Source organism: Semicossyphus pulcher, unplaced genomic scaffold (assembly GCF_022749685.1).
Source record: "Semicossyphus pulcher isolate SPU_LCO1_2020_fin unplaced genomic scaffold, fSemPul1.0.p SCAF_16, whole genome shotgun sequence".
NCBI lineage: Eukaryota > Metazoa > Chordata > Actinopteri > Labriformes > Labridae > Semicossyphus > Semicossyphus pulcher.
The window spans coordinates 4863126-4879517 of NW_027211670.1; the positions used below are offsets into that span (position 1 = coordinate 4863126).

General features: G+C 42.8%; 1 protein-coding gene across 1 annotated transcript in view; it reads left to right on the forward strand.

Annotated features, from left to right (window-relative positions):
- The window catches only part of LOC138593619 (probable JmjC domain-containing histone demethylation protein 2C), a 72665-nt gene that overhangs the window by 34632 nt on the left and 21641 nt on the right, over positions 1 to 16392 (forward strand). Inside the window, exon 2 of the mRNA XM_069664691.1 lies at positions 10696 to 10893. Within this exon, the coding sequence (XP_069520792.1) occupies positions 10696 to 10893 (198 nt within the window). The remainder of the gene's footprint in view (positions 1 to 10695; positions 10894 to 16392) is intronic.

Here is a 16392-nt window from a genome sequence, read left to right on the forward strand (position 1 = left end):
ACGTGCACGTCTGCTGCTGCTTCAGCGGGGCTGACAGCCCTGTCTTTTTGCCACCTCATGTAACTGCCTGTCTGCCTCGATCATCCCGCAGGCGCATCTGTGATGGCCAGAGCATCGCATGCATGTTTACAGTTTACAGGCAGGTGACACACAGACTCAGGTCAGTTCACTGTGCTCTCATTAAAAGCTGCACTATTTGATATCAGACAGCAGTGTTCCCCACTCATAGAACAGGAAAAGTCTATGGGTGGTACGTGGGTCATCGATGTTCGGGGAAGTAAATCTCCATCACGTCTGTACGAAAACTAAAACATGTGTTTATACTAGTCCGCGGTAGCTTACTAATGTCAGTTAGCGTTATCTAGAATGACAGCTGCTCTGTCGCGAGTGGGCTTGCGGATCCTACCGGGATCCCACACCTGGCCAGTTAAATGCTTAATCTAATGGCCTGGGGGTTACAAACATGCTGTCGGGCCACCAGGACAGTGCTTATGTTGAGCCCTGAAACGCAACAAATATATGGAAAATATTATTGTTGCCCTTTCTTTGCCATATCGACCAGCCCTAGTCCCCGCCCACTTTGCGAATTTCAAACCGCCCCTCTCTCACGAAAACAAAACACGTCTCTGCCATCGTTTAGTGGCAACTTGTTGAAACTTAGCTAGCTGGAAATGTAGTAATTAGTCGTAGTAACATTAACGTTAGAAGTCAGTAGTGAGTTTAAAGCTGATGGTTGGGCCGCACATCACCAAAGTGGTTGCCATAGGTTGCACGTAATGATATGCATAGCGTCACCCCGTCCATTAACGGGATTGGCTCCTTAGGTTTGTGACGTCTCAAACCTGCCAATCTGAAAGCGTGTTGTTCAGCCTGTCCTTGATGCACTGCAGTTTAAAAGCAGACAGGCCCAGCCATGGAGATGACTGCTGATGTTGTCCCTGATATGTCTTGTAGCACATGAAGAACACCACATGGAGACGTTTACAAGGTTAAACATTTTCACTGGAGGGGGTCTATAAAATGTCAGCATCAATTTGAAGACCTGCACGCAGTTAAATTGTCAGTTTGTATGTAAACACTCGCTTTAGATTTTTTTAAGTAGAAAAGTTACAACTGCTTTTGTGCCAACACCTCAACTAACTAACAGCAGTTGAACTGTTGATGTGGTGAAAGCATTTAAAATGTACTCCACAGCTCGAGTTGCCATTTGAAGCAAAAGAATAAAAACAGTTTTTATATAGAGCTCTTCTGTCCGACAGAATGGCTTTTTGTCCAGATGGCTCAGATGTCGACTCGGTGAGGGAGCTACGTAACATCTGATTGTAAATTATGCTGCAATGCCTTCTGCCGCGATGGTCGCCAGTGTTTTCTGTGGGCTTTAATGTCCTGCTCGTGTCCACTCAAATGACATTCGATTAGCCGTCTGTCATCTGCCTGAGTCCATGTGAATGCAGCATCGCTATAAGCAAGGCTGCGGCACTCTGAGATGGAGTAATCGTGTAAAATAATCGTGTTATCATGTGTTGACCAAAATAACACTGATTATGATTCTTGCATTAAAGGGGCAGCCCTATATTAAACAAGCGTCCTGCCTTTCTCCCTTGTAGCAGTTGTTAGTAGTGAACAAACCTTGCCTGCGCACACACACACAGAATCTCTCCGAGTGTGTTTTGTGTGAGAAAGGAACGCTATATGTCTTTGCCCACAGCAGCACTACTTGAATATCTGTTTTGCATGATGAGATTTCTTCTTCTCTGCTCACTCTGTTCCTGCACCGTGACATTCACTCTCCCTCTCTTCCTCTTCCTCTCTCTCTCTGTCTGTCTGACTGTCCGACTCTTTCTTGCTTGTTGGTAATTGCGAGGGGAAGCGTGCCAGCCGCCCAGCGACTCAGAAGCTGCCTCATATATTCATGTACCTCTGGGGGACCATCTCTCCATCATAGTGTGTGTCTCTCTCCCTCTCTCCCCCGCTGATTGATATTCTGTAGCAGTAGAAAGAAGCAGCAGCAGCAGCAGCATCATTTGGTCCGTTGTCAGGGAAGGGGCGCCTTGGTTACGGTGTTGTCAACCTGGTTGCTGTTGTGGTAGGTTAGTCACTCAGTTTCCAAGCAGCTCCTCTTTTTACGTTCATCTCATTTATCTTAAAATGTTCAGCCCAAATCCTTTTTCCTTTGGTTACATTTGACGTCTTCTTCTTCTCCTCTTCGTCACTGGGCACTGATGATGCTCTCATCTTCATCTCCTCTTTGTTCTTCACCTCCCCTGACATCCCTGCTTTTCTTTTGTTCTGTGTCATCCTCCTCTTGATCCTTTCTTCTCCTTCGTGCTTCATTTTCTGCTGTCTGTTACTGCTGATGCTCTCGTCGTCTTCACCATCATCTTCCTCTTCTCTGCTCTGTGCCTCTCTTTGTCTGTTTCTTCCCCCATGTCACTGCATCCATGCTTTACATCATCTCATCGGTCTTTAATTTATTGCACAGGGATCAGCTTTATCATTTCTGCTTTTCCCCTTTCTCCCTCTTTTGTATGATGACCAAATAATGCTCGTGTAATTATCATATCCACAATTTTCTTTCCTCTTCACTGAAATTCTTTCTTCTCCGTCTCCTTTGTTTTCATTCTCCTTTCCTCGTTTCCTTTTGTCCTCTTGTGTCCGTTCACCTCTGTCCTTGGTTTTGTTGTGATTATATAATTTATACATTTCAGTCTCGTTTCTCACCCTCTCCTTCTTTGTTTATCTTTTGTTTGCATAATTACTGCATTGTTTTGCTATCATCTCTCCTCCTTATTATCCTCTGCCCCCTTCTCTCTTACATATTCTCTCAGCTGAAATGACTTAAAGCATTTGGTTATAGGTTTCTTGCACCACGACCCTGTCTGTTTTATTTAAACACATCGCTGTTTGCTGTAGGCTGTAAGAATATACGTGGGCTCTGAGGCTGCCTTTCAACAACTACCTACACATCACGCAGCCGGTAGCATCTTCTCCTGACTGCTAAACATCCATGTCTTTCAAGCTCAATAACTCCTGTTTGTAACGCAGACTGTCTGTTATAAATGTGCAGTCTCCTGAGGGACCAAGATGCATATCATTTAACCACAGCAGTCCTGGTTTACATCCCTCTGTGCGTCTCACCATGTTTCAAACGGTGACATGAGCCAGTACTCTGGGATATGCTGCTGAAACAAAGCAAATGTGCTGCAGCAATTATTTCCTTATCTACTGTTCAGAACATTAATTAGAGCAGTTGATCGATCAATCTGAAGGAAAATGATTGCCAAGTAGGATTTAATCAATGAATCGTTGAGGTGATTCCTCAAGAGTGTTGCTGGGTTTGCTGTTTTTTGTCATTCTGTAAATCAGTAGTCCTGTGATCTGACTTTGTATGGTTGACAAAAGAAGCAATTTGAAGATGTCAATTTTGGTTCTGTGAAATCACAAAGTAATTCATTAATGAACAGTACAAGTAATCTGCTAATTAATCAACCACCAAAAAACCCCACAAATAGTTGTTAGTTGCAATAATATTACATGTTTGTGTAAGAATACAATAATGACTCTTTTTAAAGTGCACAGGCCTAAATAATTTTTCTCATTAAGTTCTGCTCTTTGCTCTTTAATGAATACTTCTCAGTATTCTGTTTTTTTGAGAAGTGGGGGGGATGTACTCAGCTCATACTGTTTACACGCTTAGTTGTAGGGCAGCTCCTTTAAAGTTGTTGATTTAAATAATCAGTGGAGGAAGAGCGACAGCGTGGTGGCAGGCTGTTAACTTTTCATATTCAGTGTTTCCAATTTTTTTTCCTGGAGATGACTTTTTCATAAAGGACTGTTTCTCTTAAACCTGTAAAAAACCCTAAACAGCGTATTTAAATTCAAAAGTCTTCTTGCCGACCTTCTTAGGTGTGATTCCAGAAATGCTCTGAACTCTTAGTAAATTATATAGTTAAAAATGGCAGTTATGTGACAGAAACACAAAAAAACTGTCAGCTGGAAATGTCTTAATGGGGAACTTGTGAATGTGCCTCTTACAGGTAGAGACTCATGTGACTGTTAGAAAAGTTTGGTTCGGTGCTAAATGGAAAAAGGGAATGAATTGTCAAAGCTTTTTATTGGCTCAAACCAATGCAGTCCAATCCATTAGATCTGCACTAGATATATATGATGATTCTCATATTCAGTTATGTGTTATGTGATATTGTACATCTCAACACTTATCAATGAGGATGGACTAAATATAAGAAAGAAATGTTCTGCTTCATGATAGCCTGATAAGTTCCTGTTTGTGGTGACGTTGACGTAACATTTCCTCCAGAAGGACCAGCAGTGTTTCTGTTGCTGAAAATAGTGGTTGGGTTAAGAAATCTGCACTTGTTTTAATTGTGCCTGTGAGTGTGTGTGTGTGTGAGTGTGTGTGTGTGTGTGTGTGTGTGTGTGTATGTGGCAGTAGGGGAGGGGGTTAATAGGGTGGAGGGTAAAGAGGATAAAGGAGTCTTTTTAGCCTGACTAGTCTGCATGTTTTCTGTTCAGTCAAGCTCAATATATCAGATTAGAGTTTGTGGAGGATAGAGTTTGGTCTGTGTGTGACTTACGGCTGGGAAAGGCTGGACTGACTGACAGACTGACAGACAGACAGACAGACAGACAGACAGACAGACAGACAGACAGACAGACAGACAGACAGACTAGGAGCCTCATGTAGCTGCTTAAAAACTTTATCAAGTCATCACAAACTGCGCAGAGAGCACAGAGCTGTGCTGGGCTTCATTGCTGCGGAGTGAAAGTAACACATCTAGGTCACGCTCCATGAATTAAACAGAAAACATTGAAAACATCTTCTTCACTAGCAGTTTCATCATTGCAATCACAATGTAAAGAAAGCACACAGAGGTGAGTTTCAAACACACGTACACACACTCTTTAGTAGCACATATAATATCTTAATAATGTCATCTTTGTCCTCACAGTGTATATATAGTCACAGTGCCGCCTCTGTTCTCGTCTCCTCTGTGCTCAGTATTCTGTATGGGTATGTGCTTTCTCTGGCGCTCTGTTTAAAAGGCAGATTTCGCTCCTCTCTCTGCATTAGTCGTTTGCTTTCATGCCTTGTGCTCATTGGCTGCCAGCGGCCTCTGGTGCAGCCAGCCAGAAAGCTGCTTTGCAGACATTAGTGATGGGCAGATTATACAGCGCTGCACCACTATACATATATTTCCTCATATATATGCAGTCACATATACTGTGAACGAACCTGCAGTAACGATCTACATGCACTTGCAGTAACATCTTGCTCACCAACACTTGTCTCTCTGTGTCTCTGCTGGCCTTGTATCAGCCGCACACTCAGAGCCTTTAAATGTACGCACATGGAACTGATAGTTTATAGCTGCTTCTCAGCTCAGTTGGACTAGCACTGACCCTTTGGTGGGAATAAAACTTTGAACCCTCCAATATTCGCCACACAAGGCCTCCCTTCACCCATTTCAAATTTAAATTTGCAAGTCAACCTGAATTAATCTTTACTGTTAGAATAAATATCCAAGCTGAGAATCCTCATGGATGTGTTTGAACTAGTTATCATTATTACCTGGTTATCACTGTCTGTTTATCATTGTGTAATACCAGAGCAATTCAAAATAGAACTAGATCACAAGAGAAAGGCTGCGTGTGTAACTTACTCAGTGATAAGGCTGAGGTAGGATAGCATCGCAAAAGTCAGGTCAACAAGATGTTGAGCAGCAGCTCTAACAAGTTGGTGGAGGCGGAGCTAAGAAAGGATAGATGCCTTCTACACTTAGATGAAAAATAAACTAAAAGATAATTTATATAAAGAAGTCACGTCCTCTGTCTGTGCCTCCTTCTTATAACATTGTGAGACAACAATAAGCTTGGCTCTGCTAAGTATATGCAAGTGGTTACAATTGGACTCAATTAGCACAGGCACACTGCAGCAGCTCTCTTTGACAGTGACAGTTAATGAGTGACAATAGAGTTATTAGTTCAAATTAGAAAGCGGAAACACCAGTTAAAATCATTACACATAGTTAGATTAACTATGTTGGGATGAGCACTTTTATCATTTAAGTCGGTACATTTTCTGCTTATTACTTTTACAGCATAAAAAAATAACAGTTTCAAAAAAACCTGTTTATGTTTTATGACATTTCACAAGTGATAAAATTGTCTTTAACAGAAGGTGCTGTTGAAAGTGATGCTGATAACACTGCTGAAGAACCAGTTGGTAGTTTCAGTCAAATGTGACGAATCCACGTAGAATTGTTAGGACTGCTGCTGCAGATTCTTGACCTGCTGAAAGAGGGTTCCTTTAAGGCCCTTATCAGCTGTGGGCCCCTAAATCATTCAGCCGCACACACACACACACACACACACACACACACACACACACACACACACACACACACTGGCATCGTGTGCACACTGCAGAGCAGGGTTATATTGGCTGACTTGAGTCTGAGGTCAGCTTTATTCTCGTGTGTAGGTCAGTGTCTTTAATTAATGCTGTGAGCAGCCATAAGAACAGTGAGAGAGGTGATACTGATGCTATCAGCTGCTATACAGTGCTGGAAGTACAGCATCTGCTCTCCTTTGTTCTCCCTGTCTCTTTTTCTGATAGAAGCCCACTGATTCAGAGCGAGTGTGTGTGTGGCCAATGCTCACTACTGCCTCCTGTTACTATAGCAACAGACTCACCAGACACTGAGTTTCCCATTCCTATCATGTGTATGTTTTTCACAACCGAGTACTCTGTGTACTTGGTATACTCAGTGTAATCTGTATAGGGCAGGGAAATGAAACAATCTGGATACAGGACTGTGACAACAGTTGTCGATAATGATAGTAAACATTTTTTTTACTTATTGTGAAAAGATCTAAAAGCCGTATAACAGAAATAAACTTGAGTGTTAAGTTGGCTCACAGCTCTTCCACGGAGCCCGGCTGTGGCTCCGTGGTAGAGGTGGTCGTCCTTCAATCGAAAGGTTGGTGTTTCGATCCCTCAGTCCGCATGTCGAAGTGTCCTTGAGCAAGACACTGAACCCCAAATTGCTCCCGGTGGCACAGCCATCGGTGTGTGAATGACATGACTGATTGACAGTTGGGCACTCTACGTAGCAGCCTCTGCCATCAGTGTGTGCGAACGGGTGAATGCAACATTTGGTGTAAAAGCAGCTCCGACTGGTCGCAAGACTAGAAAACACTATATAAGTACAGTCCATTTACCATTTACAAAGCATTGACACAGAATGTTGGAGAAACAGTGTTCAACTGGTGTTAATGACTGGGTCTGTTTGTTTTGGAGAGTAGGAGCCCTCCGCTGATTATTCGGCTTCCAGTAATAACCTTCTGAAGCTGAGCTGGTGTTGTTGGCGGCTGATCGGCTCACAGCCCCTCCTGACTTCCTGCGTCTGTTTAAAAGCTCAGGAGAGACAACATTGACACAAAACGGCTTCAATCAGTGTTTATCTGTTTTAATCATCCTTTCATTGAGACAATGTGTTCTAGACCACTTAGATCATGACCCTCTTTATATTGGCAGCAATATAAAATAAACAATATATATTAAAGTGGTTATCTGGAAGATCTCAGTTTCGTTGTCCCCGGCGATAAACGGTAATTGTGTGACGTCCACGGTTTGCTCCGGTTGTAACTGAATGTATGACAAACTGTCGTGGTCATATTTGTTTACGTACTTCCCCCCCTTTGTGTACACTGTGTGTGTGTTTGTGTCTTTAAACAGATGAGCAAATTATCCCTGCTCTGCATGTAGTAATCAGTGTATGCAGACACATCACACTAACAGCAGGACACAATCTATAGTTTCTGCTTCCCTTTTCATTGCATCCCTTATGCTGTGCGTGAACTGTGTTCAAAATCTCTATGCAGACGAATAAATGAGAATCAGTACGTGCCACTACTCCAGTACATACAACGTCACACACACATTTACGCACTGACACAACAGGTTTAACAGGAATGTCTCACTCTCCCTCTCATCATACCTGCTCGTGCGCCTAACAAAGAGGCAGAGTGATTTCAGCAGAGATAGCTGAATGGTAAATGGACTGCGCCTTTCTAGTCTTCCGACCACTCGAGGCACATTTACACTACATGTCACATGTCCCCCTTTCTCACACACACACACACACACACGTTCTAATGTAGTGCCATGCAAGGCCACTAATCGGCTAACCATTCACTCACATTCATACACTGCAGGATATGCATTATGGAGGGGGTTCAGCATCCTGCCCAGGGATACTTAAACAAGTAGGCAGGAGGAGCTGGGGATCGAACCGCAGTCTTCCTGATCTGAGGCCGACCCGCTCGACATCTGAGCCACATTGCCTGTGCTGAGGACGCAGTTAATATTGAGGAGTAATGAGGAGTGTTAAAGTCTTCATAATGAATTAAAATTGATCAGGTGCAGTTTTGAGTGTCTAACTGTGAGCACCTTGTTATGATGCACAGACCTGTCTAACCATTCACAGCCCTCTGTTTGTATAAGCCGTGAGAAACAGTGTGGGGAGCTCTCAGTAGAAAGGTGATTGTTGGATAGTGTATGTTGGTCGATAGTGGGGTGTAAGGGGGCTGGTTAGAAGCAGCGATAATGGCTACTTCTATGTTTATTGTCTGTGTTGTATTTTTCAGCACCGGCCCACTCAGCACAGCACTATAATTTCCTGTCCATAACCGGCCTGTTGTTGGCCCGGGGCCGCTGGGCAACAGTTAGTGTTAGACAGAGTTTTAATGGCCTGGGCTAACAGACAGTCTGGCTATCATGTGATGCCGGCATATCTGTAATCGTGTTGCTCAGTGGATCTCTGTCAGCTGGTGATGGAACAGTAGCACCCTTCTTTTTATTGGTAAAACACATCAGCGCTGAGAAGACACCGGTGTTCAAGGACATACAATGTAGGTGGGAACTGATCCTTTCCAGGAAAAAATCTGCTTTTTTTCACGGGGTCATGAAAATCTGTAAAGAATACAAGCCTCAATTCTGGTCCCACATGAACCCTTTTAAAGAACTGTTGAATCGGGTGGTGAAACATGAAAGATAGATGGATGTAGTAATAAACAGACTGCAGTAACAGTAAACAAAGGAGGACACAGACGGAGGTAGCTGCCCTCAGTGTGCGCTGGCTGCTGGGACTGATCACTCAGTCGAACAGCAGCAGTGCATTATGGGAAACAGAGGGGGAGGGTGGTGAGGCTGTATGAGGAGAGATGCACTCGTTGATCCCACTTCCTTTCTGCCTATGGAGGGAAAAGTGGGGGAGGGGTGAGTGGTATAGAAGGATGGATGAGGGAACATGATGAAATGAGGAGATGCAGAGAGAGGCTGATGGTTGTACACGCACACACACGCACACTCACAGATGCACGCGCATTCATGCACTCAAAGAAAGACACGTGCAACAGTCATATCATATTTATGGAGCAAATACAAAGGCTCTGAGTCTCAGCACTGAATGTGAGAATAAATCTGCATTAGCATTGAGTCAGTGATCAAACTGAATTTAAAATCAGCTTCCAACAGCTGCTGCTGCTTTACTCAATCATGAGTTCATACAAATTCAGAGCTGTGTATCACATGTCCCCATGAGTTCTAAAGTTTGTGTCTAAACCTGTATGCTCTTATGTAAGTTGTCTGTGTTATATCTGCCGTGCAATTCTAATATCCGTCACGAAAGGAAACAAATGTTTCAGGATTAATCTCTGACCCACCTCCTCAAGAAATGTACGTTTGCTACTCTGCAGCAAGGTGAAATTCACCTGATTGCAGTCGTGACCTCACCATGTAGGAAGGTGCTGTTACTTTTCATAAACACAGACTTTATATTTATCTGGCTGGAAAAACCACACCTGGCCTTTCAAGAACTATTACACTTCTTCCTACATACAATAAGCAAGCAAACTGTAGCCAGTGTAATGCAGAAAGTAGTCCAGTTATACTATAAACACTTCATGCAGAGCGAAGAGGCGATGAAGTTGTGCCAGTAACTTTGAAAAAACGCTCGCCTTGGTTTTACTTTTGCAAACAAGCACCATGTCGCTCACCATGTTTGCTGACACGGAGCAGATTAGGACATCTTTATCAGGAAAAACTGTCAGATGTTTGCTCGTTTGTTTTTCTTTCAGTTAGGAATCAGTTTGATGCTGCAGGTTATCTTGTGTCTGACTTAAGTAACTTAAAAACCCCTAAAAGCCTTCACTGGGAGACTCACAACAAACCCACTAGACGTTAAAACATATTAGGTGCAGTGAGGTTGTGGGTGTTCCAACCTCGCTTGTTGTAAAGCTGTGATTAGTACTGTCATCATAATAATTATTAACTGCAGTAATCCCCTTAATTATTATTATTAATTTTGGCTTTGATGGAAAGAGAGAGGGTCTGGATCAACGACAGGAGAGCTTGAAGTTTAGTAAAGTCACGTTACATTTCAGCTTTCTCTTACTTTGTGATCATTATGTGTTGAAAACTTGTGTTTAATAGTTTAATATGGGTCATGGTGTCAAAGGGTGTCGTGCCTGTGCTGTGTTAAATGTTGATGTGGAAATGTTACATTCCAACAGGCAGAACTAACCATCACCTGAAATGCAAAAACCAGACTGCACAGTTGTTTTGCTTTGTGACGTTGTTACTGAACATGTCTCTCTCTCTGTGCTCTGCAGGTTTATGTGGAGTTTGACGACCAGGAGTGGGAGAAGAGAGAGTGGGTGAAGGTCTATGAGGATTTCCAGCTGTTTCTACTGGAGCACCAGCTGGTCTGGGCCAAGAGGAAGGAGGGAGCAGGAGGAGGAGGGGCAGGAGGAGGAGCAGGGGGCCTGCCCCAGGGACCCAAGGCCAAACACATACAGTGGCCCGCGCTGGTAGGACTTTTGTTTTCTATTTATAGGCCAGACACGGTACTAGAAACGCTCAGCCATACAACCTCACTGCCTGCACACTGACTACAGCATCGAGTTCTCTTCATCTCCGGATCATTCTTCATTCCTGCTGCATTGTCACATGTGTTTGTCTTTGTGGGTGACAGCCCTGCTGTGTGTCACCAGCTTTGTCATAGTCTCCATCAGTTTTGTTGAGTCTGTCATGCAGAGTTTTTAGAAGCTTTTGTGTTGAGCTGTTTCTTTTGGGTGTCTTTTCTTGTGTTGAGGAAGTTGATTTGCTACATTGTTGCAATTTCTTCTCTTTGCCTGGTCAATAAATAGTTTTATGACTTACTCCTCTGAAGTTAAGATTGAGACATTTTTGCTTCAGGTAGCCTGTTTCTAGTTCTGCAGGAATGTTTCTAGGAACCCATGAACCGTTTAGGATACTTGGATACCTTATCTGCATTTGCATTGAAAGAACCAGGGATTAAGTTCTTTAGCAGCTCAGCCACTGTCACTGCTCACAAAGAATATCTCTCTAACGTTGTAGCACTTGTACTTGCAGTGTTACTTGTTTGAAAAGACAACCTCACAGCTGCTTCAACTTGTCTACATCCTCATTTACACTGTAAAGAAAGCTGTGGTTACAAGCAGAATCAACATGATGACAAAAGATGTCAGATATCACCTGTACCTTTGATGGTTGTGATTAAACGTGAGTAGACTTTGCAAGTAGTGGAAAGGAGTTGTGTGTGTGCTACATATTGAGATACCATCATTCAACGTGAACTTATCTTCACAGTTGTGCAGATGTGTCGGAAATGCAGCCAGGAATGTGCAGAACAGAATTGTAGCTCCTGGTTTAGTTCCTGCAGATAATTGTGCACAAAACAATTACATTGGTAGTTACCCTGTAGTGAAACCACTTCACGGCACATAATCAGATACTACATGTTTACAAACTCTGATAACATTACCTAAACGCTCAGTGTTGTTAAAGTTCAGGAGTAACCGGTATCACTGGTGTTGTCTCAGATTCTTTAGCTGGTGGGAAAATGTCCTCGAGGGGCCGTTCCTAATTTAAAGCCTGCAGACACACAGCAAAGGCGGGAACTGTTCTGTCAGTTGATAGCCAGCTGTGCTGTACTGGACTAGTGATCAGTAATGAACAAGAATTAAAATGTCCTTGTTATTTTAAAGTGTATTATTGAAACATAAAGGATGCTTAAAGTGTTAAGGTATAAGTGGTTAAAATGTGGGCTTACGGTGACTTTTGGTTTGCTTCAGAGTAAAGGCTGAAAATAGTGACGTGACTGTAAAGTAGCAGCTGAAAAACGCAGTCAACATTTGTCTGGTGCTGGTTTTAATTGCCGCCCTGTTGTGTCTGTGTGTCTGTTTTTGTGTGTATGTCTGTGTTTGTGTCATTATCAGTGAATTCTGATGCTGAGTTTGCTCCAAGTCTCTGTCGTCACACAAACAGACTCAGGCTTTGGTGTGGAGGCAGTGTGGTTGCTGTGGTGTTTTTGTTGTCGCCTCATGACACACATGTGAGACGACAGGGGTGGGTGTGTGTGTGTGTGTCGGCATGCTCATGCTGGAGCAGTGTGGATGTGTGTGTGTGTCATATATTTAGTCTGTTTCTGTGTCTGTCCGTGACTTGAAGGATTGGCTTTGTTTGACATTGACGGCATTCAGGTTTGGACTGTGCGTGTGCTTGTCTGCGAGTGTGTGTGCATGGAAATGTGATTCACTGTTTTGATTATGTAACAGCAGAGTGCACAGCGCCATCTGGCACATGTATGGGAGATAAGAGTTCAAAGACTTCCACACACACACAGTTTTTCCTGCTTGTTTTTCTCTCTGTCTGACTCCTCCTCCTGTTTTTTTTCCACTCATTCGTCATAACACTGCCCCTCTGCTGCTATTGTCATGGCAACAACGTCAGAATCCAGCACAGACACACACATGCAGTTGGTACATGGAGCTGCAAGCCGCAGTGAATCACTGATTTTTAATAAGACAATCTTTAATTATGTGATCAGTGTTTAAGAAGATGAATGAAATGATCAGATTAATAAGTTTGTCATTCAGCAGAACTTGAGATTTTCTTCTTTGTTGTTGCTTCGATGGATTTTTCATTGAAAGCAGCATCTTGAATCAATGTCGGCTCATGGAAAAACCACATTTTGAAATACTGGAGCTCCGTGATATCCCAGCTCTTCTGTTCTGCTCATGTTTTAATTGAAATTATAGTTTTTTGGTCACTGGCTTAATACATACATGCACTTACATGTCCACAAATGTGTGTCATGACAGCAGGGAGGTACACTACGAACCAAGATTTGTGGTTTTCGAGGTAACTTCAGGGTTAACTCTGAGTTTTTAGTACTACGAAGGTGGTTCACTTCTTACCGGGGTAGATCACCATGGTTACTTATGCTGAACACCTATCCTGCTCCGGAGCAGATTATGTCCGAGATAAGAGATCAACCTGAACTACACACCACCTACTGACCAATCAGGTTTATTGATCTGGGCTCTGGGAGCAGATCATGAGAGGGAGGAGGGAGAGAGAGAAATAAATTCATGAAAGATGTTCATTGTGCTTTACTAAAATACATCTACAACAGAGACTGATCAAAACAATGAAGCCTTAAGTAGGCTAGCCTACTTTTGTACTCATAAGATATGAAAGTAAGGATTTCTACGGCTTTAAATTGTGGTTTAATATTTATTTTTACTTGCTCCATGCTCCATTTTATCTGTTTGATACGGCTGGGCTGAGGGAATAAGGTCAGAATCTGTCATGAACAAAAATACATATGTGCAAAGTATTTATCTGATGTGACACGCGAGTGTTATAATAAATATATTGTGCTCTAATGATGGAGAAGTGATACTGTATATGTGCACATTTATGCAGTCTGTGTTTTTTGTCCTTCCTGCATTCAGCAGCTGCAGCTGAGTTGATTTCAGTCTGGATTATGTGTAACTTCTTCTTCTTGCCCGTGTTGAGATTGGTCATTTGCTCCAAACAACGCCCCTTTAACGTGAGCGTGCTCATAGAAACCCTGGGTTGACTTATCGAGTTGATGACCAGCGCTGTGTGACCGTTTAGCGCGATTGCCTTTGTTAAGTGAAGTGAAGCCAGATCAGGAACAGAAACCCCGGGTATGTTGAACTTGCTCCGTAGTATAGGCCCCAGGTGAACACCCAGATATTGTGCTGCATGGCATAAAAGCAGACGCTGTTTGTCCACACCGAATCCTTGAAATATGCAAGCATGAAACATGTTTTACAGTATAATATTTAGATGTGTCTGTACTGTATATGACAAGATAGCAAGCAGCAAGTAGGTTTTAAGCAGCCTAGCAGAAAACACAGTCTTATCAGAAACGTGCAGCTCCCTCCAGCCAGCTGCCGTCTTCTTAAGTTAAAAACTCTTTATTCCAACTTAAAACAGCGCTGTGCCACATTCCTCTGAGCTGTTTTAGGACACAATATAAAACAGATTTTGTCGCTGTAGCTCGCATTGCATTCAGTCATGACATAATGTTACCGGTTGCGTATGCATGAAGGAACCTTTAAGGTTGGGTTGTGTAATTATGGACAACGTTCGCCACTTTCTGCTTCTTAGCATGGTCTTTGTTGTGTGGCTCACTCTGAGCCAGTTGTGTACAAACAGAACAGACAACTAGCAGATTGGGAGAAGTTATCTGGAATTGACAAAAGTGTGTTGGATTAGAATTGCACACGCCACCTTTAATTATATTACAAAAAGAGCACATCTTTGTGTGCTACATTCTTATTCCAACTCTTAATCAGTCGTCTTTCTTTGTTTACTTGCTGCATAGTTTAACTCTTCTTAATGTTTGATGTCCTGGAAGTTTGTGTTGCTCTCCAAAACTCAGACTTCGGACTCTGCTGCTGCTCATTGAAACATTCACCAAGAAAGAGAAACAGTGATTCGTCCTTGTGCAGGCAGAGCCAGCAGACTGCTTGTTATATAACTACACCTCTATTACTACCACACACTAACACACACATGAAGTGTGTCTCTCTTTTCATTCCTTTTTTCTCATTCTTTTATTCTTTATTTGTTAGAAAATATTCCTATTTCTACAGTGCACCAAGACGCATTAGGAACCTGTGTGCTGCCTGTTACAGAGTTCTCTTACACAGTCAAAAGGTTAGGAACAGTTTAGTTTGATTTAACACGCTGCTACTTAAAAGGTGCTGGTTTCTTTTAGCTTCATTTCATCAAAGAACTGCAGTAACATTGTCTAATGCACAGTCCTAAACCCACAATTAGTCAGTTGACAGTATGAAGGTGGTAGCTGGCTCATATGTTGCATTTAAACTTGATGAAATTACAAGTCTTCTATTCATCTTCTGATGATCTATTGATCAATCAATCATTTCAGCTCCACTAGTACATTTAAAGGTCAGGAAGTCCTTCTATAAAGCTGGTATCAGACATGAGCCATGCTGCTGTTCATCCCCTGAGCCCGGTTTGTAATCACTCACTGTAGCGAGCGCGGGGAATCCCACAACGAGGCGGGTGTCGTTATGTCAGCCCTCCTCCTTTTAATAGCAAATTAGCTGTGAAGAACAAAGACGCAGCTAAGCAGCGTGATCACAGCAGAGTGGAAACACAGAGAGAAACGGAGAGGAAGGACTGAAGGAAGTGAGGGCTTTCTCTACTGGCCTCTGCTCCACTATCACAGGATTGATCAGTGCTTCAGTGGTGCCAATTACAGCAGTAGTTGGGGGAGCAGTAGTAAGAGTATTATTAGAACATGTGCTGCGGGTAAAACGGGACAGCTGCAGGGGGATACAGTAACCTGATAACCAGTATTGGAACTAGAATAGTTTCAGATGAAGTATAAGTTACTATGTCTGCTTTATCTGTATAGCTGACCACTGCTGTACATTACAGACCAAATGCAGTTCTGATGTTGGACAATGAAGGACCACGTCCAAGCATATTTAGCAAGAAAGTCTGAAGATCTTCATGTCTGCAGTTCACCCCACTTAATGCTTTATTGTAGCTATGGTTTAAAAAGGAAATTGTCCTGAGGGAGGCACCGTAGTTCTCTCCAGTACCACTTGTTTAATATGGTACTTGAAGTATATCACTACAAACTATTAAAGTGCTAACACATATCAGATGGCTGTTCACACCTACAGATTAGAGTCTCCAATTCTAACTAACTCCCATGTTTTTGGACTGTGTGCAACATGCAGACAGCACACACTGAAAGAGCCCAGACTGCATCAAATCTACCTGCTCTGATCAGGTTCAGTCTGTCAGTCACAGCTCAGTCTATAATGGCTTCTCTGTATCGCTGCAGCCTGCTATGATACCTCTTATCTAGTTATTTTAGTGCCTGATAATGTCATTGACTGATCACTGTCTGTTCCATTGTTCTCAGGGTAGTTTACAGTCACATGACCTCTCCACACTCTGCTTCCCAACGAATGTACACACTTAGAGGA